The sequence below is a fragment of the Sarcophilus harrisii genome, chromosome 3, assembly GCF_902635505.1.
Source record: "Sarcophilus harrisii chromosome 3, mSarHar1.11, whole genome shotgun sequence".
In the NCBI taxonomy this organism is placed as follows: Eukaryota; Metazoa; Chordata; class Mammalia; order Dasyuromorphia; family Dasyuridae; genus Sarcophilus; species Sarcophilus harrisii.
Window position 1 is genome coordinate 356,649,140 of NC_045428.1, and position 27,578 is coordinate 356,676,717.

Genomic DNA, 27,578 nt, shown 5'->3' on the forward strand with positions numbered 1-27,578 from the left:
ATCTGTTAAACGGGAATAATAATACTTGTACTAGCTACAATAACATAGTCATTTTGAGAATCAAATGATGTTATATATGTAAAATAATATTTAAATTTGAACTATTATTTTAAAAATGTCTGAGGGTGGGTCTCAATGTTGAACTCTCAGAATAGTACAGAAAAATTCAATTTAAGTATTTTTACAGCTAAATTTTCTAAGAGAGATGTTGAACTAAGTGGCATTCTTTCAACTCTGGTATTCTCTTATGGTGTTACTATTTATAAGCAGACATTCAATAAGTGCCTGTGAATAATTTTGAAATTTAATTTTAGCGTATTCATGCACCATGGTGCTAATTCCATTTCATCTAAGTTTGGTTATTTAAGTTTGATTTCACTTTTAGAAGAATTTATTGGTCCCAGACAAACAAAATCCCAACATTTTGCTGAATGCCAAGGTCCTTTTAAATTAAAGGCAGAGCTGATTTTGGAATGTTGGCTGCTTCTGCTGTCAATGAAAAAAAAGGCATTATGTTAAACTGCAAAATAGAGCTGATATAAAATGCAAAGGAAATCAGGGAGTGACTGGGTGCCTTAGGGAATTGAAGCATGATTGAAATAATTTTAAAATATTGAACTGGATGATGCTAGGATGTTGCTGTGTTCCCTTCTCCTCTTTGCCCACATCCAATTAGTTGTCAAATTAATTGCCAAATCCTGTTGATTGTCTTTTAATATTTCCTTACTTCTATCCCCTTCTTTCCATCCCTATTGCTACTTTCCTACTTTAGGGGCTTCATGACTTCATTCTTTGACAACTACTATGTGATAGTTTTGAAATTAATGTTCCTAAAATAATCTGTCAATTTTATAGTACATGTCATTCTTTCTGACTCACACATTTGATCATGTCACTTCTCTCTTCAGAAACCCTAACTGGCTTTCCATTAATCTTTTGATAAAGTTTAGGCTTCTTGTCCTTCTCAATATCTTCCCATCCAATTTTCTGCTTTTTCCCTATTACTTTTGTACTTTTTTTGTTTGTTTGTTTGTTTGTTTTGCTGAGGCAATTGGGGTTAAGTGACTTGCCCAGGGTCACACATACCTTTGTACTTTTAAGTTTCCTATCCAAACTGATCCTTGAAAATACTATTTTCTTTCCCCTATAGCTTTATTTATATCATGTAGGTTCTGTCTAGAATATTACCCTTTGTATCTACCATCCAATCTCCTCTTTTTCGGTTTATTGTATTTTTTTATTACCAACTTCAAATGCCATCTTCTTCATTAAGTTTTCCCTAATCTTTCCCTGACTTCAACTAGATGTGCTCCATCCTTTCCCTTGAGCCTCCATAGCACTTTGTATCTCTCTCATTGTGCACTTATCACATCTTACCTAATACAATAATTATGTGTGTCATTTCGCTCTAAAATATAAACTCTTTGAGGTCAGAAATGGTGACTGACTTGTTATGAATAATCTCCTGTATACTAACATAGTACACGCATATATAGTTTGTGCCATACATAGTATGTCCCCTGAGAATTCATTCAATAAGACTCAAAGTGGATTCTAAAATTTCCAGCCCCAGTTTAATTTCATTGACAATTTTGATGCATTTTAATCCTTAGTGACTGTGTCTTAACCTAAGATTAACCTAAGGTCTTTCTCTAAATGAACAGTATTCCTATGGAAAGAAAGTTTAGCATTCTTCAAATTCACTTGCTGGATATATACTTTTCTTATTTGATTAGGGGATCTTAGGTGACTCAGTGAATTAAGTGCCAGGACCACAGTCAGGAAGATGAATCTTCCTGAGTTCTAATCTGCCTTAAAAACTTACTAGTTGTGTGACCCTGGGAAAGTCACTTAATCCTGTTTGCTTCAGTTTCTCATCTGTAAAATGAACTGGCGACAGGAACGACAAAGCAGTATAGCATTTCTTCCAAGAAAACCCCAAATTGGGATCTGAAAGACTCAACTGAATCTGTGTAGCTATAGCAGTACAGTATATGGCTTCTTTCAAAGCCATAATGTAATGGATTAGGGATTTTCTCTGTGACTTTTATTTCTGAGATGCTACTCAGTACCTGGACTTTTGGTGACATATATATAACCATGAGAAGCAGTCTGTTACCAAAACAAAACAAAAATGATGAGAGTTGGAATCTTCATTATTTCAAAGAGGAGATTGACTTGATTTTTATTTAAAAAGGAGAAAAGATTGATTTTCCCCAGAATCAGTGGAACCTACCCTTGAAAATTGCTTTATCACCTATCAAAACAAAACAGGAAATATTTCCAAGAAAAGCAAACTCAAAGAGTATATAGAGGAGAGAGGAAGGTAAATGAAATTTATTTTGGTCATTTGCCATATAATAGCCTTTTTTTCTTTCTTAACCCTACATATTTTTTCTTTTAGGGTGTGAAACATGAAATATCAAATCCCTTGACTTCATTCTGGACTAGGCAATAACTCATCTGCTTGAAATTTTTGCTCCTTTACAACTCTATACCTTAGGAAGGTGACATAGGAGAAAGATTGTTTGGGTCAAGATGTTCTAATTTCATGGTGTTAGAGAGATGAAGTCAAGGTAAAAGAGAAGATTCCTCCCAATCCTTTCCCCATTTGCCCAGTGAATTTGGAAATGATGCACATTATAATCAGCATATATTCTCTATCCTTGTCTCTGTGATGGCCAGATTCCAGTAACCACATCTAGTCTAAATGTAGATCTTCCCAGTCCATTATTTAAGATAGGCAGTTTGGTATAGAGGAAATGCAGCTTGTCTTATTCAAGTTAATATCCCAACCTTATTCAAATTAATATCCCAAATGTGTAACTTATTACCTTTGTGTGTCTATAGACAAATCAAATGTTAGTAAAAAACACTTTACTGCTCACCTTGAATGATTGTGATGAGAAAAGATCATTATTGAAGTATTGCACACACATGAACTATTCTTATTAGTTATTGTTACATTTTAAAAGGGTGTATGAGGAAGAACACTGCAGGGAATGTTTTATGGGTAAGGACACTTTAATCAGAAATGTAACTGCTTAAATAAATGTGCCATTATGCACAGAGTCAGAGAGAGTTATGGTCTATACTATTCGGCTTTGAAAATGGAATTCTGTATAGTGCTAAGCATATAAAAGGCTTGCAACATCACATTTGCTAAATTCTGAAAGCTAGACCTTAGGTCCTTCCTGATGATTAATCTATTTCATATTTGTTGCTAATTTCTTCAGAAATCATCTGATATCATATCCTCAGTTCCTAAATGATCATTTAAAAACATACCAATAGAGAATGAGTTATATAGAAGTGTGATGAAATAGACACATCTATATTAAAGGACATCACTTACTCACAACTACTAGGTACTCTGAAGCATTGCAGTACTACGTTCTAGCCCAAATATGAAATCTTAACTTGTATTCACATAGCAGTATATTCATATCATAAATACCTATTTGCTAAAATGCTGTGATACCCTCTGGTGGCTAAACAAAATTATACACATTTAACTAGCATTTGCATAATGAATTGTATAATCTGCTTATGTTGTTCTTCATGGTGAAGTTTACATGGGGAATTGCAAACTTTTATTTTTTGTGTCTTGCTTTGCTTTTCTTCTTTTGATTGTGGATCTAAATCACAGAACTAAAATGTGAGGCTGCAGATTGATTGAAAGATATATGACAATGTTTGGTTTAATGTTAAATACTAGAACTTGACTGAAGGAAACTGGATCTCTAGGACAGTTCAACCTAAAAATGAGGAGGTAAAAGTATGTATAATATATGATTTTGGTAATTAAGAAAAACAACAAAACAATAAACCCAAGTAACTCTATATATGTCTTAATTTGTATTTAAATCTGTAAAATGGGGATAATACCCCCATTTTACAAATAATACCTACTCCAGTGGGATAAAATTTTTAAAGGACTTAGCACAGTGCCTGGCAGATAATTAATGCTTAATAAATGCTTGTTCCCTTGTTCCTTTTCCTATCCTGTGTGATTCTGTGATACTTATTATGTAGAAGATTTCTGAAAACTTGGAATGATGATCTCTGAAGGTCTTGTTCTCTTAGGTTATTTTATGTTTTAGTATTGTCTGTGCATATACTCCATCTTTTAGATAAACACAAGATTTCCTCCTTAACTCCCCTTACAGTGGAGCTATACCACATATTAAAAAAAAAAAAAAACAAAAGACATTTTCTTATAACCACCAAAGCAAAGTTGTACTTGACATTTAAAACTGTAGATTTTTAGTTAGGAGGAGGTTAGTTTGATGTCTCCTAGAAAACATACATAGTGGGGACAGTGTGATTGAATTTGGAAATTTGCTTAAAAGGTCTGAATTCAAGTACTTGGTATTTGACCACTGATAAATCAGTCAACAACCTCTCAAAGACTCAATTTCTTCATCTGCCATATTGGGACAATGGTATCTCTGCCACTTAACTCACCAGGTTATTTTGAAGTGTGTACTTTATAAACCATAAGGTTCTTGGTAAATGGGTATTATTATATATATCTGGCTTTGGGAAGATGGCCAATAAATGTGGATAGTCGTTGCTGAGAAATGCCAAGGAAGGTCAATACCTGAAGTGAAAACACTCTTATTTCAAAGTAAACTTGGTCCAATGACTCAGGACTTTCTGATTTCTTCTTACCACTTCTTAGATTTCCCTAAGAACCCTATGATATTGATATTTTATATTCTTGAATATAGCATTCTAGATAACTAGATGAACCTTTGGTACTTGGCTTATAAAGATCATTTCCTAATTTCAAAGTTCTTTTTTTCCCCCTTGATCTAATGCTCTAATGCCCCCTTCATGGTATATTTGACTTCTATGAAGGTTGTCAATATGATGAATATATCAAAATTCTTCTTACAGTTTAGAATAATGATAACTTTTCAATACTGCTTTTGATACCTAAGGAGATCCAGAGAGGAAGGGTCAATCTGAAGTTTTGATTTCTACCCACTGGGATAAAAGTAAGTAGCGGTGTCCTGTTGTGTGTTCAGTTAGCAGATGTGAATGGAGTGATTGAGGAGGAGTTTACCATGGCCCGGCTGTACATCAGTAAGATGAAGTCTGAAGTGAAATCTCTAGTGAACCGGAGTAAACAGCTGGAAAGTGCACAGATTGATTCTAACCGGAAGATGAATGCCAGTGAGCGAGAGCTTGCAGCCTGCCAGTTGCTAATCTCACAGGTATATTGCTCTGTTCTTTCTCATCTGCTATACTTGCCCACTTGAAATAACTTTGTCCTTTCTGGTCAGGCTGGTTAGGATGATCAGTTATAGTTAATATATTTGTTCATATTCTTGTTTTCCCAAGGGCCCAGCTTCTTAAATTCTGGTTCATGACCTCATATGGTCTCATAATTGAATTGGGAGTTTTGAAATTATGATTAATTATTAGTAATGTTTGAATTATATGCCCAATTTATATGCCTATATAATTGGGGTTATGTAAAAATTTCTTGGGTAAAAAGAGGTCATGAGTGGAAAAAGTTTAAGAAGCCCTGGGCTAAGATAACTCTAGGCAGTAAACATTTCCTGTGAAAGATAATAGAGTTAGTACAAGTTTAAACTTGGAGTGAATTTTCTTTTTTTTTTTTTTTTTTTGTCACTTGTGCTTTCTGAATTACCTAGATTTCCTTGGTCAGACACTGATAACTTAGGTATTTTTTGATAAATGGAGAAATGCCATATAATTTAAAATTTTGAAATGATTTATATGTTAGAAGAAAATCTGATATTGCAAGTTTTTGAGACCATATTTTAGTTGATATTCAATCTTTCTCCTACATATCCAGTTTAATATAGAAAAATAAATATTCTTCTCTGTAGGGCAATTACCATGCATCCAATAACTTTCCTGCCATCAGATAATGATGTCGTTTTTTCTGTTATAGAAAGAAAGTTGAAAACACTGCTCTTTATAACCAATGATATTTATACTTGACATTTGAGTTTGTTTTTTATAAATAGTTCATTGTATGTTTCTGAAAAATTCATCCCATGCATCTATAATGGTGAAATTAGTTGAATATAAAAATAAACTCATTCTTTAGATAATACACTGGAATAGAATGGAAAGCCATGTCCAGAGACATATTTTCATACCCTAATCTTAAAACATTAAATAGCATCTTTAGATAAGTTGTTCCCCCTTTCCCCATATTATTTATCTCCAATAAGGAGCAATGTATTTTGTGGCACAAAAAATTGAGATTTAGATACCAGAGTTCCTTTCCCCATAGCAGTAATGTGAACAATTACTATAAAGAGGAAGGCTAGTGTTTGTGGGATCCTATGAAGAGACAAATCAGTAAATCTGGCCCTTTTGTGTGGCAGGAGGATCTTCTTTGAAGTATCTTCTGAGCAGAAGCTGAGGGTTCATGAAACAGAATCTCCCAGATATATAGAAGGAATTGGAATATAGATTAAGTCATCATTCAAATATTGTTTTAAAAGAAAAATTTAAAAATTTAATTGAATTTTCCCTTTTAAATTGTTCTTCAAGTAATAATGGCTTCTTATTTATTCAATATTCTTTGTTAAGCATGAAGCAAAAATCAAGTCTCTAACAGATTACATGCAAAACATGGAGCAAAAGAGGAGACAGTTGGAAGAGTCCCAGGATTCACTGAGTGAAGAACTGGCTAAACTCCGTGCCCAAGGTAACTTTTATAATTTTTCTTATTGTACTTTTGTTCAAATACTCTTTCCCTCTCTCCTTCCCTCCTTCCCTCTCTCCTTCCCTTTCTTTTTCCCTCCCCTTCTCTCTCCTCCCTGTGTGTGTGTGTGTGTCTATCTCTCTGTCTCTTTCTCTGTCTCTCTTTCTCTGTTCCTAAAAAGGTAACCTAAGATGTTCATTTGTGCTCCATTGATAATATTTCCTCCCCCTCCCTTATCGTGGATACTGATGATTTAATTAAGAATTAGGGAAGTCTTGAGGTGGCTGAATAGAGGAACAGCATGGGTGTGCAATAGAAAGGCATTTAGTTTAGAATTACAAGACTTAGGTTTGAGTTACTGTCCTACAAACTAGTTTACTAGTCCCTCCTTGGGCCTCTGTTTCCACATCTATAAAAGGACAGAGAGGTATATTTGACATAACTTGCAAGAGTTGATTGTTAAATGTTTAAGGTGTGAACATCAGACTTTGGAAATTGGTGAGCACTATACATCAGGGCTTGGGTTTTTGGCTTGTTGATTGTCTAGATTTAAGAAATTGGTAGAGAAAATGTTAATAATGCTGATTAAATTTAAAAGCATTTTCTGTGTTTTCAAAGAGCCAATTTTTAAAAAGCTTTTTATTTTCAAAATATATGCAGAGATAATTTTTCAACATTGACCCTTACATAGCCTTGTGTTCAAAATTTTCCCTTCTTCCCCCCACCCTCTCCCCTAGATGGCAAGCAATCTAATATATGTTATACATGTTAAAATATATGTTAAATCCAATATATGTAAACATTTATACAAATATCTTGCTGCACAAGAAAAATTAAATCAAAAAGGAAAAAATGAATAAGAAAACAAAATGCAAGCAAACAACAACAAAAAGAGTGAGAATGCTATGTTGTGATCCATACTCAGTTCCCACAGTCCTTTCTCTGGATGTAAATGACTATTTTCATCATAAGATCATTGAAACTGGCCTCAACCATCTCATTGTTAAAGAGAACCATGTCTGTCAGAATTGATCATCATATAATATTGATGTTGCCATGTAAAATGATATCCTGGTTCTGTTCATTTTACTTAACATCAATTCATATAAGTCTCTCCAGGCCTCTCTGAAATCATCCTGCTGGTCATTTCTTATAGAACAATAATATTCTATAACATTCATATACCACAATTTATTCAGCCATTCTTTAATTGATGGGCATCCTCTCAATTTCCAGTTTCTTACCGTTACAAAGAGGCCTGCCACAAACATTTTTGCACATATGGGTCTCTTTCCCTCTTTTAAGTTCTCTTTGGGATATAAGCCCAGTAGTAAACACTGTTGGATCAAAGTATACGAACAGTTTGATAACTTTTTGAGCATAGTTCCAAATTGCTCTCCAGAATGGAAGGATCTATTCACAATTCTACCAACAATGTATTAGTATCCCAATTTTCCCACATCCCCTCCAACATTCGTTCTTATCTTTTCCTGTCATTTTAGCTAATCTGAGAGACCTCAGATCTCAGAGTTGTCAAAGAGCCAATTGTTAAACATTTACCAAACACACTTGGAATAGATGAATCCTAAGGTTTTCAGCTCTAAATCATAAAGCCTATGAAATGCATGGAGCTTAGATAAGAGATATAGGAAATAATATAAAAAGGTTAAAAATACTGGATAGTGTGCTTAATTTATAAGAATAAATGGGCATCATCTTGGATCACAATATAGCATTTTCATTTTTTTTGTTGTTGTTTGCTTGCTTTTTTCTTTCTCATTTTCCCCCTTTTTGATCTGATTTTTCTTGTGCTACATGATAAATATGGAAATATTGCACATATTTAAATACTTGGATTATTTGCTATCTAGGAGAAGGGGTGAAGGAAAGAAGGGAGAAAAATTTGGAACACAAGGGTATTTGCAAGGGTTAATTTTGAAATGTATTTTGAAAATAAAAATCTATTATTAAATTTTTTTAAAAAGAATAAATGGGCATCCATTATAATTTTGAGAAAGAGTAGCATTTTCCTTAGCTGGTAATAGTTTTTGTCCAATAGGAATAAAAGTGAAGAATGGAGGCAGAATAACATGAAAGAAAATTCTTTTTTCTTACAGATTAGAATCATTGATTTTTAAAAATTTTAAAATGTATTTATTTTGGAAGCATTGAATATTACTGTTGGGGGAAAAATCATTGAAATCATCATTTAGTTCAGCTCCTTAATTTTTCAGCTGTGGAAATTGAGGCCCAGAGATAGTAACTGCTTTGTTCACATTATCACAGCTTGTAAGTAGCATAGATGGTGTTGAAAGCTAAGATTTTCTGACTCCTTGTTCAGTGCTTCTTCTAGGACATTAGGCTGAAGTTGTTTCCTAGAACTGTGTGAGATAAATTCAAATCAAATGTTCCCTTTCCTAACCTACTGCACCCCCAAGATATATGGAATCCCCTTTCATTTAATATTGTAAATAATTTATTCTGAATTGTATTAAATTAGTCATTGTTTTTAAGGTTGTCAGATTCCTGTTGTTGTTACCTTAGGAACTTAAGGAACCGAAAGATTACTTATGAAAAGTAAATTACCTTTTTTGAGACTCCCTAATAGCAGTCATGTCTTAAAGAGTTAAATCACCTCCAAGGTGCTTAATTCTAAGGAGTTGACTTTGTGTGGGATTGGAATATTAAGTCTCTGGTACAGCTGCTAACAGCTAGTGCTATGTTATTAATTTTTTCCCTATATTTCCACTTTTGAATATCAAATGGAAAACAGAGAAAATGCATGAAGTCAGCTTCCAGGATAAAGAAAAAGAACACTTGACCCGGCTTCAGGATGCAGAGGAAATGAAGGTACAATCATCCTTTCTACTCAAAGTCATGAAAAATTGGGCTTGAAAGAAGCTTTCATCTTTTCTTTTTCAGGATCTTCTGTCAAAGCCAAAGATATATAGTACAGTGTGGGATATAAAGTAGACAGACTATTGTGATTTGAAAGTAAATCTTACTTAGCTAGGAAAGAGCTGGCAAAATTTTGATATTAAAAATATGAGTCAACCCTGGTATGTGGTATATAGCATAGGTGATGATAATTCTCTTAACATAATTTCTACTCCACATTAGATGAAGGGGAAAGATGTAAATAGTGTCCCCTTAAATTATTGCATCAGCTATTTTATGGATGCCTTTTGAAGTACTGCTAGTTATTCCATTGTGAGTTGACTTCTAGAATCAGAACTCTTTTCCCTCCTTCCTTTCTTAACATTATAAATTTGTGTTTTTGTCTGTACAGAACATTTTCATCTGCTCATATTTTAGGCAGAAAATGTGGTAACTAAGTTTATTGATTTAAGGACCATGAAAAGATGAAAAATCTTGGTCCTATTTTTTTTTTAATAAACTACACTCAAGTTCATGAAATCCTACAAGAGACACCTTATTGACCATAAGTGTTACATTGAGGTTTCTCAAACTTTTTCTCTTTCATGTGCCATACACATGGGAAATACTTAATAACTGTTGTTTATATTAAAGTAGAGGGCCAAATAAAGTTGAGGGACCCTAGTCTGGGAAAAAAAGATAAAACAATTTTGCTTTCCCCAACTTGTTTTCATTTTGAAATAGTGCAGAGCTTGGTATGGTGATGCACATCTGTAACCACTGTTATTGAGGAACCTGAGGCTGGTGCATCTCTTGAGTTCTGTGCTATAGTAGAGCAAAGGCTAATCAAGTGTCTGGCAGTGCCATGGGTCCCAGGTAGTAGAGCAGCACCATCAGGGCCACCTAAGTATGATGAGCTTACCTAAAGAGGTTGAGCCTTGGAAAACCAGAGTAGGTTAAAGGTTCTTTTGGGTTAGTGTTCAGATCTGGAACTCTCCTTTTATTACTACAACATATTGTCCACTAGTTTCCAGAGTCAGAAGACCTGAATTTCTAGTTCCTGTAAGATCTGGACCTCTTGAACTAGAGTTCAAGTAGTTTTCTTGACCATACGTGGCATGTTGAGGTTTCTCCTTTTTCCTGTTTCATTTGTAAATCTCCATGGGAAAAACAAATGTTGCAGATGGTAAAACAGTGGACTTAGTTTTCTTATTATATCCTACCTGCCTCCTGAGGTTGTTAGAATCAAATGAAATAAAAAATGGAATGAAATTTACAATAAAGTGTTCTTTTTGCCTATTGTGCAAAACCAGATTTGCACAGCTGTTGGGAAAGTGGATTAGCTAAATTGGGCTGATAGCTGCTTGTTCTGGGCAAAGCAGACTGGGATATACACCAGTAAGTTTTCCTAGATAAGCCTCTGTCCCCATTTTATGTTATGTCATCATGTTAATGAAAGTTGTTGCAGCCTTATTTTGCACTCAAAATAGTCATACCTGCTACTTACATTTGTACGTGACTTTCTCAAAATACCTTCACGCACATTATCTTTTTTGACTCTTATGGTTACCTTGTGTGAGGCAGATAGGGAAGTTTTTATTATTATCATTGTACAAAATTAGAAACTGAACTTTCAAAGTCATGCAGTAAATAAAGTAGTGAAACCAGAACTAAAACTGTGTTCTTTTTAAATTATTTTGGTGGTGGTGGTTGTTTTTGTTTTTTTTAAACTACACTATACTATTGTTATGAACTCTCTCATCCTATGACACAGTAGAAGTGAGTTACCACATGCCAGGTAAGTTTCAGAGAGATTCTAGGACCATAGAGTTAGAGCTAGAAGGAACCAGAATGAGTCTTCTAATGTCTTCCAAAGGGGAGAAACTGATGCTTAGAAAAATTAGTGACTTACTTAAAGTCATATGGAACAGCTAGGTGGCAAAGTGGATAGAGCACCAGGCTTAGAGTAAGAAAAACTCATCTTCCTGAGTTTAAATCTGGCCTTACACATTTGTTAGTGGTGTGACTCTAGGCAAGCCTCTTAATCCTGTTTGCCTTAATTTCCCCATCTGTAAAATAAGAAGGAAATGGCAACCCCAGTAATCTTTGCCAAGAAAACCTCAAATGGGATCAACAAAAAATCAGACACAACTTAAACAACTGAATAATGACAAATTCATACAAGAGGGAACAAAATCCAGTTTCAAATCCAAGTCTTCTGACTTGTACATTTTCTGTGTCACCATACTATTATTCAAAGGGAGAACTTTTTTATTTGTTGGTAGGGGTTCCTTTCCCCTATTTCAAGTGTGGAATTACTTTCTAGTTTGCGCCACACAATTCCATCACAAATATTTTATATTTATGAGAAGAAGGGGAAATGGTTTCTGTAATGAACTGAAGAGAGGAATGTTCTCTGTTTGGGATTTAGGTTCTGGAATGATGACAGATTAGTTCTAGGTTTATACAGTGCCTACAAAAACCAAAAATACAGATGTCATTTTTCTTTCCATGGTCTGCAGAAAGCTTTGGAGCAACAGATGGAGAGCCATAGGGAAGCCCACCAGAAGCAGCTGTCCAGACTTCGAGATGAGATTGAAGAGAAGCAGAAAATCATTGATGAGATTCGGGAGTAAGTTGACTTGAATCTTTCATGGGACTAACTGTAGCCAAAATGTAAAGTTGTTCTTCAGCCAGAAGGAAACCAAAGAAATTTGCTTTTCCTTGAATCCCTGGAAAAAAAGCCCTTTTCTTATTTTCTTTTTTCTGCTGTGATAACAAGGTGGAGTTGTAGTTATCTTTTCAAAGTATATTCTCCCCCTGGGTCTAGGGTTTCCCAGGACTCTGAGAACAGTAGGAGGACAAGTTGCCATTCTTAACATCCACAGGCAAGTGGATAATTTTGACAGGAAAAAGCATAACTCTAGCAATTTGAACTTAAATGATGGTATCCTATGAGTCCTTGATTATCAATGATGGTGTCCTATGAGTTAAGTGTGTTTGTACAAATATGTTTATGTGAATCTATAATAAGCAGAATAGTGAATAGTCCCTTCACTGTTAACAAGGTGCAACCCACCTATATCTTTATATCCTGTGTAATTCTTATGAATACCTATCTATAAATCATCCTTAGAAGATCTACTGACATGCTGAAGAGCTTGTGATGTTTCAGTCTGTCTGCTTGTTTCCTTTTGTTTCTAATACATGGCTAGTGTCTCTCCTTTTCTGGATATATATATATATACCTTTGATAAAATTTATTATATTGCTTCCCATGAAAAGTTACCATAATTTGCTACATCCTACTTGCCCTCACTATGTATTTTTCCTTTCCTTTTTTAAGCATTTTATTGATTTTTTTTGATATGTCACTAGTATTTCCTAGTATCCACCTCCAATCTCCCAACAAAAATATCCATTTAAGGAGAGAAAGAAAAACACTAACAAATTGTTCATACCTGAGAGTATATTCCTTGTTCTGCATTGGTATTTCACCACCTTCTTAGCAAGAAGCAGGAAACAGGCTTTATGATTAGACTTTTGGAGTTTAAGACTGGTCTGTTCACTGATAATGAATTATAATGTAATTTAGTACAGTTTTCCTTTATGTATTTTTTGGTCATTGTATTTGTTGATTATTTTTAATTATCTATGAATCAGTTCATGGAAGTATTTTCAAATTTTTAAAAATTTGATAATCTTTAAATTTTTCATAGCCATTATTTCTTATGGCACAATCTTCCCTAACTTTTATTTATCAAAATTAATTTAATCATTCCCATATTAATAGTCTCCTACTTTATTTCTAGTATCTTGTTGCCACAAAAATATCATTATTAATTTTTGTTACATATGGGATATTTCCTTCTCTCTCTAGATCTCCTTGAATAAATATCCAATAGTTATATTGTTGGGTCAAAGAATATGGATAGTTTGGTGATTTTTCTAGCATAGTTACAAATATTTTTCTAGAATGGTTCAACCATTTGTCTACTCTACCAATACCATATTATTGTTTACAAAGCATCTATCTGTAGCCCTTTGAATCACCTATAATTTAAATTCTTCTGAGGCTGTAGTATTCCATGATTTGTAGCCATATGGCATTAATTAAGGCTATTGATGTGGAAAGGATGTATCATCTTGGAATCATTGAAATTTCCCAAATGTGATGAAGCCTAAACTAATCCTCCATATAATTACATACATATAAATTCCTCTTGTCTCAGGGATTTTGATAGCTTAATTCCAGGGAGTACACAAATAATACCTTTCATTTCATGAATTCATAATTGATTTATGTACCAACACTTTTAAGTAGTATGACCATTCTTTTCATTAATACAGGAAGATGCTTCATGGCTAAGAGACAGCATGGTGTTAGACTTGAAATCAGGAAGCTATGAATTCAAATCCCTGCCTCTGACACCAAATAAATAACATAATCTTTGTGTCTTAGCTGTGTGATTCTGACATGTCTGTTAAATCTTAAATTTGAATCCAGAGCCATTTCCAGTTTTCCTGATCTATATCTTGCTCCTGAACCCAGATGGTTCTGGAGGAGAAAGTGAGACTGGTGACTTTGCATAGCCTCCCTCACTTAAATCCAATTCACTTGCATCACAGCCTCACCTCCTTGATATCATGGTCCTCTTTGAGAATAAAAGATAATCTGTTCCTATACTGGGAGCTTCCCATCCTGATAGGTTTTTGTATTTATTTATGTTTAAGTATTTATGTATACTTCAGAGTGTTGCAGGTTGCCCAGAATTATCATTTTTTAGGAACATAAGAAAGGGACTTGATGAATTAATTATAGTATTACACAGGTTGTTGCTGCCTTTAGATGTTTGCCAGATTTGTACATTAAGAAATAGTAAGAATTTTCATTCCTGATATCTTTGGTCATTTTTCAACTGGTAACTGAGGTTCAGAGTGTTTTAAGTGATCTTCCAAAAGTCGCACAAGTAGTTAGTTTAAAGATAGAGTTGAGATGTGAAAGTAGGAGTTATAGAAGCCAGTTCTCTTGACTTATTTCTCACTGTCATCTTCACTATAACAACCTGTTCCAGCTAGTTATTTGCATTTTAAAAATAATCTTATTAGCCCAATTTGAACCTAATAAGAATAAACTGGAGAAAAAGATATCTCCCTTTTGTTCTTCCTCTATAGGGCAGTACTCTGGGCTCGAATGAGTGCTTTCCTCTATGACTTGAGTCCCTTTAAGTAAAGGGAAGAACTTTTTCTTCCTGTCTGATCTCTAAAAGGATGGGGGCAAGATTGCAGAGTATCTTTGCCAAGTTAATTCTTCTCTCTCTTCTTCCCCTTTCTCTTCAAACTATGTGAGAATTAGGAAGTTCTCACCTTCAACAAAATGCTACTGGCATGTCCCAATAGAAATCTCCCAACCTTTTCAAGGGATAAGTCCATACATTGAAATTTATTAAGTTCCCAAGGATTCATCACACTATTATGGGCTAGTTAGTTTTGATCAGGGTATTTTCCTGATCTATGCCCTATATGTTTTTTTTAAGAAATTTATGCTTTATGTAACTAAGGGTTTGATTGATGATAAAGCTTTTTACAGCTAATGGGAACTCTAAACAGGACTTTTCTTCCAGCATTTACCTTTTAAGAGAAGAAAGTAAAACATAAGGAAGCAAGTGATTGGTGACAAATGATTTTTCGAAGTAGGCACTACACATGTGGAAAATGAGGCTCAGAAAGACTAAGTGATTTGTCCACTGAACTAGTCAATGTTGGAGGTAGGATTGAACAATTGAAATTTGACACATTCAATTTCAGCTAACATTTATCATGTGCCTATTGTGTACAAGGCACTCTGATAGGTGATAATAATAAAACAAAGACAAAAATCAAATAATGCTTGTATTTAAGGTACTTGCATTTAAAATGTTGAGTATTATAACAAGTTAGAGCAACAAAAAATGTAGGGCATGATTGGATTTTACCTCAGATGGTGACACTAGATATTTTGTGGAGATTTTTAAAATTCTGGGTTAGGAGTAGTCCTTAATATGTCCTTAATGTTCTATTTCTTTTAATATTTTTGGTGATGTTTTTATATTATATTATATGTGACACCATGCATTTACATTAATTTGTATATTACATCATAAATATATTTTATATATAAATGGAATATACCTCCCAACCAATTTAGAAGGAAGCAAGAGATTTGGAGCCAGAAAACTTGAATTCAGATTATGACTCTGCTTCTTCATATTTGTGACTCACTTCATCCCCAAGCTCCCTTCTGGTTCTAAGTATATGATCTTGTGATTTTGACATTCTTTTAATGATGCATCCAACTGCATTCAATACAAAGTGAGCATTAAATAAGTGTGATTAATTAAATAAAATTGAAAATTCTTTGGTGATCATACAGTTCTCAAACAAATAGGGTTTTTCTAAGAATTCTGAGATTCTCTAAGCACTTAGAATATGGAAAATATTTCTCAAAATGAAACTAGAAAATTATATAAAGGAGTGAAAAATGATAGGAAAGGAAGGGTGGGAGTACTAATTGTCATTTCCCTAGTGAAGGTACAGTAGAAGTGGAAGGAGTATTTTTTAAGTAATCTTTTTCTATTTCAAAATATCATTCCTTTTTTCTTTTATTTTGTTGCCCTTTCCAGAAGACAGTGATCTTATCTTCCATTCTTTATATGTCCCATGACTTCATGCTTGGTGGAGTTTCTCATAAGCAAGTTTTCACTTTGGCAGGTGGGGTACTTCATTGCTATTTTCTGAACCATATGAGAGCTCAAACTTTTCAGTCTCAAACTGACTCATGTTTTTAAGTTGGCTTGCTTAAAATTTCTGACTAATTTATTATCTATCACTAAGGTCCACTATGTTTGGTAACAGAATGTTGCAATTATTGCCTGTCAGGCTTCAAATATTTCTTCTTTCTTCTAAACATTTTATAGAACTTTATACCTGAGTACTTTGCAAGTGACACTCTTTTGTAATCACTCCTATCAGCTACTTGTATCAAACTAATGGAACTTTTTTCCAATTGTGAAGTCAAAGATCAGATCAGATGCTTATTAAAGCTAGTTCCCCTTTATCTAATGGTCTAGAAGCAAGGTGGCAAGTGGGTAGTGTATTGGATTTGAAGTCAAAGACCTCGATTCACTTTTCAGCTGTGACATTGGTAATTCACTTCATTAGTCCAGTAACCTCTGTTACTCATCTGTAAAATGAATGAGTTGAATTAGAGACTTCTAAGGTCTCTTCCAGTTCCATGTCCTTGATCCTATGAAATAAGATTGGCTCCTCTTCTCCACAAAAATTTGTGATCACTGCAAAGGGATTGGCTGCCTTGATTGTGGTGATGACAAAACCCAAACAGCTCTTACACTGTTTAAGAGTGGTGGAGACTTTGGCAAAGATGGGTATAGCAAGTGTGAAGAAAGATGCTCCAGACTATTGCTGATCCACTTCTGCCATGGTATGAAAATTATCATACTCAAGGTTATAATGACTGACTCTTTAGTGCTGAGACCAGTTGTCATCCTTTGCCCCAACCTCCTCTTCCTTCACCTGTATGTTCTCTCTTATCCCTACTTCTGGGTTGTTTTAGGCCTTGACTGGAATTAAAGTGTGCCACAATAAAGGCCTATTACTTTATGCATTTCTGGCTTGTCTGGTTGTTTACAAAAGCTTTCCAATCCCAAAGGAAACTGGGAAAATTGCTTTTTTTCCTCTCAATTGCAGTTTGAATCAGAAACTACAACTGGAACAAGAGAAACTGAGTTGTGATTATGACAAGTTGAAAATAGAGGACCAGGAGAGAGAAATGAAATTGGAAAAGCTCATGTAAGTTGATCATTATGAGCCATTAAGCTCTGTTTAAACTATTACCGGACTAATGTGGAAATGTGCTTAATAGGATTGTGCATGCATAACCTATATCAGATTGATTGCCATTTTGGAGAAAAGAGAGGGAGAAAAATGGAAATCAAAATATCATAAAAGTAAATGTTGAAAATTAATAAATTTAAAAAATAAAGTGTTGCTGCTTACCTCCTCCCACCCTCTGCCTTCATGGGGAAAGAAGTCTCCTGGAATAATTTTTCCAGAATACTTTTGTGATTAGCGTAACTAACCATCTCTTGTTAAATTGGGTTAATTTTAAAACGCATGAGAATTTTTTGGTGCTTTGAATTGGATGGCTTTGGAAGATTTCTCTGCAAACACAAATAGTTTGTTTGCGATTATTGCAGATCCTTGAATCTTAGTCTGTGATTCATGAACCTATTTTTTTTTTTAAGATTGCTCAATGATAAAAGGGAACAAGCAAGAGAAGACCTCAAAGGATTAGAGGAAACTGTGGTATGTGAACAATAAATATTCCTATATACTTTTTGTTACTCATTTAAAAAAATTGAGCTGGTAATTGATATTTTTAGCTGATTTATCTGTAAAATTATGTTTTATAGTGGCCCATTTCCTTGAAAAATCCATTTCATAAAAGCATAGAATTATGAACTGTTAGAATTGAAAGGCACTTTAGAGATCATTGAGAGTAAACCCTTTATTTTATATAAGAGAATTTAAAGCTCAGAAAGGTAATTTTCCTAGAACCACACTTTAAGTTAATGACAGAACTATGGATCCCCTAGTTCTTAGACTCCTAATTTGGTGTTTATTTGATTACATCAGGATGTTAATTTTGTGTTTTCCAGATTTTTCTAGGGTTCTACTTCAAAGTATTGACCCCCATTTCAGTGCCTTCTGGCTCTTTTGACTGCTACCATTCTGGCCACCACTCTGAGTCAAAGTAAAGCTCCTAGCCACTCCCTGGAAAGGTTCATGTGAAATTAGGGTGTGTTCAGTTTATCTGCTTCATCCTTTAGTCACCTTTGTAGTCTATCCTCTCTTCAGGCTAGGCTCAGACGTAAATATATCACAAGAATGTACTCTTTTTTAAAATTTTTTTTTAATTTAATAGCCTTTTATTTACAGGTTATATGCATGGATAACTTTACAGCATTAACAATTGCCAAACCTCTTGTTCCAATTTTTCACCTCTTACCCCCCACCCCCTCCCCTAGATGGCAGGATGACCAGTAGATGTTAAATACATTAAAATATAAATTAGATACACAATAAGTATACATGACCAAAACATTATTTTGCTGTATAAAAAGAATCAGACTCTGAAATATTGTACAATTAGCTTTTGAAGGAAATCCAAAATGCAGGTGGGCATAAATATAGGGATTGGGAATTCAATGTAATGGTTTTTAGTTATCTCCTAAAGTTCTTTCTCTGGGCATAGTTGGTTCAGTTCATTACTGCTCCACTGGAAATGATTTGGTTGATCTCGTTGCTGAGGATGGCCAGGTCCATCAGAACTGGTCATCATATAGTATTGTTGTTGTAGTATATAATGATCTCCTGGTCCTGATCATTTCACTCAGCATCAGTTCGTGTAAGTCTCTCCAGGCCTTTCTGAAATCATCCTGTTGGTCATTTCTTACAGAACAGTAATATTCCATAATATTCATATACCACAATTTATTCAGCCAAGAATGTACTCTTAAGACCCAGCTTCTTCCTGTGGATCGTGACCACACATAGGGTTTTGTAACAATGTAGGGGGTCATAAAAATATAATTTATTATCATGAAGTATTTGATTTGTATATATCTATATAGCTGGGATCACATAAAAATTTCTCAGGTGAAAAGGAGTCATAAGTAGAAAAAGTTAAAGTTTAAGAAGCCCTGCTCTACAGTATAGGAAGAAATATATTTTGGAATGGATGCTTGGTACCTGGAAATAAGCTGGGGGACCATTCACTTTCCTATAGCATTTTTTTTCAAAAGCAGGAGGCAAGCTAGAAAAGGGTAAGGGGGGAAATATGGAAGAAGAATGCAAGGGGCACATTTAGTGAGAAATGATTTCAGAAGGTAAATCTTAGAGAAATTAGAGGGACTTTTAGGTTAAAAAAACACACCCTCCCCAACACTCTAATAACGTTTTCATTTCCCTAAAATATCCATTTTATGAAGAGGGAGGCTAACACCAAAAGAAACAAACAAAAATAAAATAAACTAAGAGAAGGAGAATTTTGTCCAATTCAGCTCAATTCAAAGTATCTTTTTCCCTTTCTTTACCTGTTAAGTGTGGCAGCATCCCTTTAAGGAAAATTTCAGTTGACTTTAAAATTTTTCAAATGAAGTGAGAGTATATTTAATCAAATAATATTGATTCAGTATCAGAAAATTGAGCTGCTTTTTTGAAAAGTATGCTGGTTAGTGTGTGACTACTATGTATATATATATGTGTGTGTGTGTGTGTGTGTGTGTGTGTGTGTGTGGAAGTAAAAATAGGTAAAAGCATTGAAAGCACCTCATTTGGAAAACTTTAGATATAAAGTGTATGGCACATTATTCATAATAAGAGAACTTTTTGGCTCACTTCAAAAAAAGCAATTAACCTCATTAAGGAAGAATTTGACTTCCAGGCTTGAATAAGGACATTTTATTCCTCATATTCCAACGAAGGACTGAACTTAGTATGAACACCTTAATTTAATATAGCCCTTGTCTTCCAAACCACTGAATGTTTCAGCAGTTCCCATATTCCTTTGCTTCAACAAGAGGACAAGTTTTAGATGGTAATATCCTCCTGAATCATCTACATCTCCTATCTTGTTAAATTGGGTTTAGTCAACCCAGACAAATTGAAATTTGAGTAGGCAGTGTCTTCTTTCTCAGAGAACATCCTGCAAGCTCTCTCCCGTGTCATGATGCATGTGGGATAATGGGTTTTTGCCAAGAACTTGAACTAAAAAAAATAGGGAAAGGTTTTGATGTTATGGCATTGCTCCAGTTCACTAGCATTTGAAAATCTTTTAAGTTCTTTTAAAAATCAAATTGGCTCAATCATTCGACAACTTTTTATATGCAAAGTATTGAACTCTGGTTCATCAGTCATTAAATTTCTGTGCTTTGAGTCAGTCTTTAGTTCAGGCTGCTAGTTTCTTCACTTTGGAACAAATCCTGAATGTAAGTAGACCATGGGCATTACTTACAAAATATTAGGTAATATGTGACTGTTTTAGACTTTGATGCTGGTCTAATTATTATCTGCTAGTTCTGAAATCTATGATTTTATGTACTTGGTCTTTCAGATACTATGTACTCATTCTTTAGAATATATATATACTTATCCATGGGGGAAGAGTATTATTTGCCCTGCCTATCTTAAAAAAATTGTTGTAGGGAATCAAATCAAATGAAAGTTCTTGGTAAACTATAAAGTGCTTTCCTTTAAAATAAAGCATTTATTAATAATAATAATTATTGTTATTATTGTTTCAGAGTTCAGCCACCTTTGATCATGGAGGGCTCAAAGGATGTATACGAAATCCTTATTTTATTAATGATCCTTATCAATCCTTATTTTATTAATATTAAAAATCCAAAATTTAATTTTCATTCAAAATTCTAGATTTTTGACTCAATTTAGAATGTCATAGTTTGCTTTTGTTAATAAATTGGGCTATGTGGATATGTGTTTTCTTCATTCTTTATCATTATTTGTATGCATGTAAGGATAAGAGCAATGGATTGGGATTCAGGAGACTTACTTTCAACTCTTCTCTCTCCTTTTTGTTTGCCTTTAGGAAAACACTTCTTTCATTTTTCTTGCCTATGAAATGCTACCTTGTCTCTAAAGTCCTTTCTGGGTCCACAATAGCATTTATATATGAAGAAAATGTTTTGTATATTATGTTATATATTGGTGCATGTTTCACATATTTAACATGTTCATTGATTTAGCTTTGAGTATCGTTTTCAAATTTTTATTTTCCAGTCTAGAGAATTGCAGACTCTTCATAACCTTCGTAAACTCTTTGTCCAGGATCTTACCACCAGAGTTAAAAAAGTAAGTACTAATATACTATATCAAAGGTAAATATGTAATATATCTTAAAAAGATGGTTATGAACACAAAGAAGCAACATGGATTCAAGAACAGGTTGTCATGCCATGTTAACTGTATTTAGATTTTTCACTGGATTTCTAAAGTGGTAAGTCAAGAAATGTTGGTCCTTAGATAGATAGATAGATATAGTAGATATAGATATGCTCAAAGCAGTTAAACATAATTTCTTACACTTTTCTTGTGGTAAAGTAATAAGACAAAAATTTGTAATAATTTGAATTGATTGAATGGTCAAACCCATTTAAATGTTCAAGTAAAGAATAGTTTTAAATGGTTCAAAGCCAACTTGGAAGGAAGCCACCCAATGAATAACTCAGGATTTGTTATTGAACATGTGATGTTTAACATTTTAATCAATGACTTGTATAAAATTATAGACTACATATTTACCAGGCTTGGAAGTGACTTAAAACTAAGAAATATAGGTAACCACTGGATGACAGAGTCAGAATTTTAAAAGATTTTGACAGGAACAATTTGAGAATCAATAAATTTGTTGAATTTGGGGCATTTTTCTCAATCTGAGAGCCCTTAAAATTTATTCTTTTGAATTTTCATAGAATTGGGCATCATCTAGTTTTTAGATAGCACTATTGAGCTTTAAGAAGTTGTGCTGTTTTTGAATGTCTTTAATTAAGACTATTAAATTTATTTAAATGTTGTTACTATGGTGGGAGATAAATCTTGATATTCAATCTGGCATCTGTTTTGAGTTTGTAGATTTTGGGATATAACATTTTAAAAAAGGATGCCTCCTTATATTTATTTTATAGGGGAGAGATATTTTATCCAAATGAACATAACTCAACTTTTATGGCTGACTAATGTTTTGATTTTTGCTTTTTAACTGCACCCTCCTTCTCCTCCCTCAAAAAAAAAACCTAAACTAAGTCTTTGTTCTTAGCACTGGAAAGTCAGTCAAGAATTAGGAAATTGGCCAAAAGGTAGATTAATATTTTAGTGAAAGGGGATGATATTGGTGATAATTGTGTTGTGTGTGTGTGTGTGTGTTTAAGATGGTTTGATAAAACTTAATACTTCAATAAAATTTTTGAATATAGTTGGACATGTCCCTGTTAATTTTGTAAAAAAACCAGAATGGGTTGTTCATTTGTTTATTTAAATAGAGTTTTTATTTTAAAACTTTGTGTTTCTGGATGTGGCATCAGAAGCTTCTCTAATTATCATCTGATATTTATTCAGAGTGTTGAACTGGACAGTGATGATGGTGGGGGAAGTGCTGCCCAGAAACAGAAAATTTCCTTTCTTGAGAACAACTTGGAACAACTTACTAAGGTTCATAAACAGGTAGGACCATTGTCTCAATTTTCCATCTCATCATTAACTCAAGATTCATTCATCATTAACTCAAGAGTCCTAGTTAAGGCTAGAAGGAAGTTTAAAAATTATCTTGTCCATTTCCTCTAATTTCACAGATGGGGAAACTGAGACCTTAAGTGTGAAAAGACTTGTTTTGGTTATGCAGCTAGATAGTAATAGAATTGTTCTTTGGGTATTCTAATCATGAGTAACTGTTTATTAGTCTGATGGAATTAATAACTTTTAAAAATATTTCACTTATTTCCATCTCTCAATCTGTTTCATAGCACAGTTTAGTGGATTTAGTTTAAGTAGTTTTAGTAATAATTTACATAAACTTGCAGGATAAAGAAAAGTCCACAAGGTAATATGGAAAGAAAAATATAAAACCTAAAAGTACTTTATGATGATAGCTAGCACAGATGTGGTACTTTTAGGTTTGCAATTCACTGTATATATTATCTTATTTTAACCTTACAATCCTGTATTAACTGTATCTATTCTTTCCTGCCATCCTAGAGGAATTCTTATAACTCTTCTTTTCTCTTCATTATTTGATATATTTCCATATGAATCACAATGGACTTCTTTCAATGCATTAACTTGATGACATGACCAAGGGGATAAATGCCATTTCTCTTTAGCTTACTAACCTACCTAAACCCATTATTGCTAGTGATTTTTCTCTTTAAGCAATGTGACAGATAAAACATGATTGAAGTTTTGTTAGTTTTTATTTCTATAATTTCATTAGTGTAAAGAACTTTAGGGATGACAGTCCTCTCTTCAATGCAGACTCTTGTCTGCACATAGTTTTGCAAGTGAATCATTGCTGAAAAATACAAAAGCAAGAGTTTACAAATTTACCTGTAATAGTATTTTTTTTGTATTTTGAAATAGTGATATCTTAATACCTGTATAACATTTTACTAACTTCACAAAATCTATACTTTTGTTAATTAATTTGAGTTTTATGGGGACCCTAAGAGGGAGGGTGGATTTTTTTGTCCCCATTTTACAGAACAGAAAAGAGAGGTAGCACAAAAGGTAAGGACTTTGATTCCTTGTCCAGTACTCTATCCATTATGCAATGGGGGGAAAATTTTAGATCTTAGATAAGTGGCAGCAAACAGTGGCCAAGTTTCCTAATTAGAATTCATAATTAGAAGTCTGAATCTTGTTATCACTTAGATAAGCTAATAGAATTAAGTGTTAGTAGGAATGCTAGAACAGTTATACCAAAGCAATCAGAAAGTAGAGGGCTAAGAAACATGCAACTTTTCTGTAACCCATAGATTTTAGGCCTTTTTAATCAACTTATTTTATTTTAATTCCCAAGTATATTTTACTTCCTGCAAAAATCCCAAAATTGTCTTTGACAAAACAAAAGGAAATCAGGAGATAAGCTGGTAAAAAGTACATTTAGCCCAAGGAGAAAAGGCTGTGGGTCAGTTTCCACCCATATCCCATCACTGATTGAGAAATACCATCTGACAAATTTACCATCTCACCAAAGAAAGAATGAAAAAAAGAAAAAAAAGTACAGAAAAAAAAAATGTTATGCCCCTAACCTTCTTCTAGCTGTTTGGACTGGTTTAGGTTTCCATCTTCTGAAAATTTATTTTTCTGAGTCTGTAAAGGGCAGGAATGCTTAAGACTATGGGTCTTGGTTTCAGTAGAGGAAATGCAGGAGGCAGGAGAGCCACCAGGAGACTGGTCAAGTCTTCTCTGTCCTTGGCTGAGTTTGTCCCCAGTTTACATATGCTATACAATTACATCATTACAGTATACTGAGTATTGACCAATAATTATATCATTAAGGAACCATTATTTGTTGTAAGATTAAATCAATAATACTGAACTAGAGAATTCACCTGCTAAACTAGATAACCATTGTATTATCAATTCCACTGAGTTGACACCTTGTAGAATTAAATCAATCATACTGAGTCTTAGTTATATTTCTCCAGCATTCCTGCCCTTTACATGAGTCCCCATTTTCTTTTCTCTGTTTCCCTTCCAAAATGAATCACAATGACATATGTTGTGGTTATATAACATGGGCAACTTATTTCAATTAGAAAAGTTTGCCAGAAAAGAAAATACATTAAATAGGAAGCGCACTCAATTCCCATTTTCCCCAAACAAAAAATCAAAACCCTGGACCTTTACAGACAGGCAATGATAATGACCATGGTAGATTATTTCTCCAGATTGCTCAGGAGGACATCATATCCTATCCTGAAGGGGCCCCAATGTATAATTTGTAGGTTATCTCAGACTTCAATTTCAGGCATCCAGGACAAAATCGCTACCTGGGTAGTAGCAGTAATCGTAATTTCTTCCCATCTTTGGAAAATTCCCTAATTTTTATAATAGACTGGTGTCTGGCTATGTATAGATGCTAGGCTTTCTCTGAACAATATTTCTAAGAAGGATTGAGTAAAGGTTCAAGGTTTGCCAAGTCCTTTTCTCTGTGTACTAGTCTCAGCCTAAAGATATTTGGGCAGCATCAAATAACTGGTGGAGAGACTTATTTCCATCAGAGATCAAAAAGATCCACCACCCAATTTGAAGGGAGTATACAGGCTTCCTAAATGATCAAGATAACCCAACCTAACCAAAGCTCTGGGGAATTGCTGGACAGAGAGGTCTTAGTCTCCTCACTTTTCCCAGTTACAGGTCTGAGTAGGAGATAGTCAAGTAACAAAGCCTGAGTAATTTAAGCACTGCCTTCTCCCACATCAGTTGAAAATAGTGCTACTCAATTCTAACCCCAATTTCTTCTGCCCCCAAAACCTCAGGAGGGAGCTGAACTCAGGACTCAGTATAATTCAGTTCTCTCCAGAGTACAGTGAAGTTGGCCGAGACTCACTTACTAGCACTGGAAAGTCCTAGTTGAGGACGTTCCCTGATCTTCATTCCCACCACTAATCCACAAACCATAGGTCTAGGTTGCATTCTTACCCTAGAGTCTGATCAAATTTTATTACTGGGAGCAAGTACTTTGCAACAGCAGCTGCAGCTCATATTTAAGGCACATTTGAAAAAACCTGATCCTTTTTATTGCTCCTGTTTCTGAATAGAAAAATGAATAATAAATCTAAAAATCTAATTTCAAGTCAATAAAGCATCATTTTTCACAAGTCCAAGTTGATGCATCAATGAATAGAATGGAAGAAGTATTATAAGAAAACTTAAGTCAGACAATAAATATGTTAAAATTAGAACCAGGTACCATTTTGTTTGGAACTAGCTTTTCTGAAGCAAGAAAAAGTCTTTGAGCAAGAGCCAGATATTTTAAATATTCTCCTTACCATCATCCTAGGAGTCAGGGAATCTTAAAGATAAAATCTAAACTTTTTTTTTCTTTCTCAAAATCTAATCTTTAAGGGCTCTCTTGGGGGGGTAACTGTTGAATGTTTTAATTCTTCAGGGGCTCAAATAATGTCTAATGGTTTAAAGAGATGCATATCAACTAAGAGAATTTTCATTCAGACTAAATTTGAAATATAAAGTTTCATCGTCACCCCAGTTTATTTTGAAAATAAAAAGTTAACTGTTAGAAATTGAAATAGCTGTAATAGATAATACTTTAGCATATTCCTTTTGTTTAAAATTGAGAGATATCATATTTGAGATTATATTTCACTTAGTGAACTTTCTCCAAGGAATCCAATATGTTATATGTTTCTGGTAGAAAGAGATTTGGAGAAAAAAGAAGGCATGAAACTTCGTGGAAATTTAGTAGTTCTTCAATTCACACTTCAGAAACATGTGTCTATGTCCATGATGTGAAAGCATTCTGAAATTCTGTAGAAGTAAATTGTTTATATTATTACTTTTGACTTTACCTTCTCAATCTCCTTGGCACAGTGATCCTGAGAAAAACCAGAAGCTATGAAAAAGACAATAAAGCCAGCAATAATATTATGATTCAAAGAGAACTAAGCTTCCCTATGCAAGTATAAATGGAAATGGTCTACCTCTAATATCAGAATCTTCTTAGAGGCAGCCAAATTCCAAGATCTGTATCATTGGCTTAGATCACTGGAGACTGCAATAGTGACAGAATATATCTTTATGACCTATCACTGTATCAGGTTTGTTAGGAAGGAATTCCAAATAAGTCATGCTTCATTCTGTTACAATGGAGTAAATAGGTGGCATCTAGAATGCTGCACATGGAATCAGGAAGACCCAAGTTCAAAGACATTTTCTCACTATGGGACCTTATGCAAGTCATTTAATCTATCTTTGCTTCAATTTCCTCAACTATAAAGTAGGAATTAGAATAGCATCTCCCTTCCAGAATTGTTAGGAAAATAACAAAAATAAGATTTGTGAAGCACTTTGTGAACCTTAAAGAACTATATAAATGCTAGTTATCATCATCATCATTACCTGCTGACATTTCCACAAATAATCTCAGTTTTCCAGAACTCTATTCCCAGTGATAATTTATATTTTCTTAATTAATATTATTTCAATATACTGAACTCAGAACCCTCACCTGGTTCATTACATATGACTTAATTAAAAAACTAGAAAAATCTCCTTTCCCAATTGTACTCATCTCTATTAAATCACTTTAATTTTTAGGATTGTAAAACTGTTAAAGTTATATAATTTATTAATAATGAAGTTACTCATAAAACAAAAACAAAGATAAGCTATTTACAGTATTTTAGCTGTA

General features: G+C 33.8%; 1 protein-coding gene across 3 annotated transcripts in view; it reads left to right on the plus strand.

Annotated features, from left to right (window-relative positions):
* KIF5C (kinesin family member 5C) overlaps positions 1–27,578 on the plus strand; it is a 188,654-nt gene that overhangs the window by 137,394 nt on the left and 23,682 nt on the right. For all 3 annotated transcript variants that reach the window (XR_004233044.1, XM_031960048.1, XM_031960049.1), the window contains exons 16-23: positions 5,034–5,222; positions 6,580–6,697; positions 9,468–9,544; positions 12,094–12,203; positions 17,318–17,419; positions 17,875–17,935; positions 21,431–21,502; positions 22,766–22,870. Coding sequence is in view for 2 of the 3 variants with exons in the window: in XM_031960048.1 (XP_031815908.1) it covers positions 5,034–5,222; positions 6,580–6,697; positions 9,468–9,544; positions 12,094–12,203; positions 17,318–17,419; positions 17,875–17,935; positions 21,431–21,502; positions 22,766–22,870 (834 nt within the window). In the remaining variant the exon portion in view is untranslated. The remainder of the gene's footprint in view (positions 1–5,033; positions 5,223–6,579; positions 6,698–9,467; positions 9,545–12,093; positions 12,204–17,317; positions 17,420–17,874; positions 17,936–21,430; positions 21,503–22,765; positions 22,871–27,578) is intronic.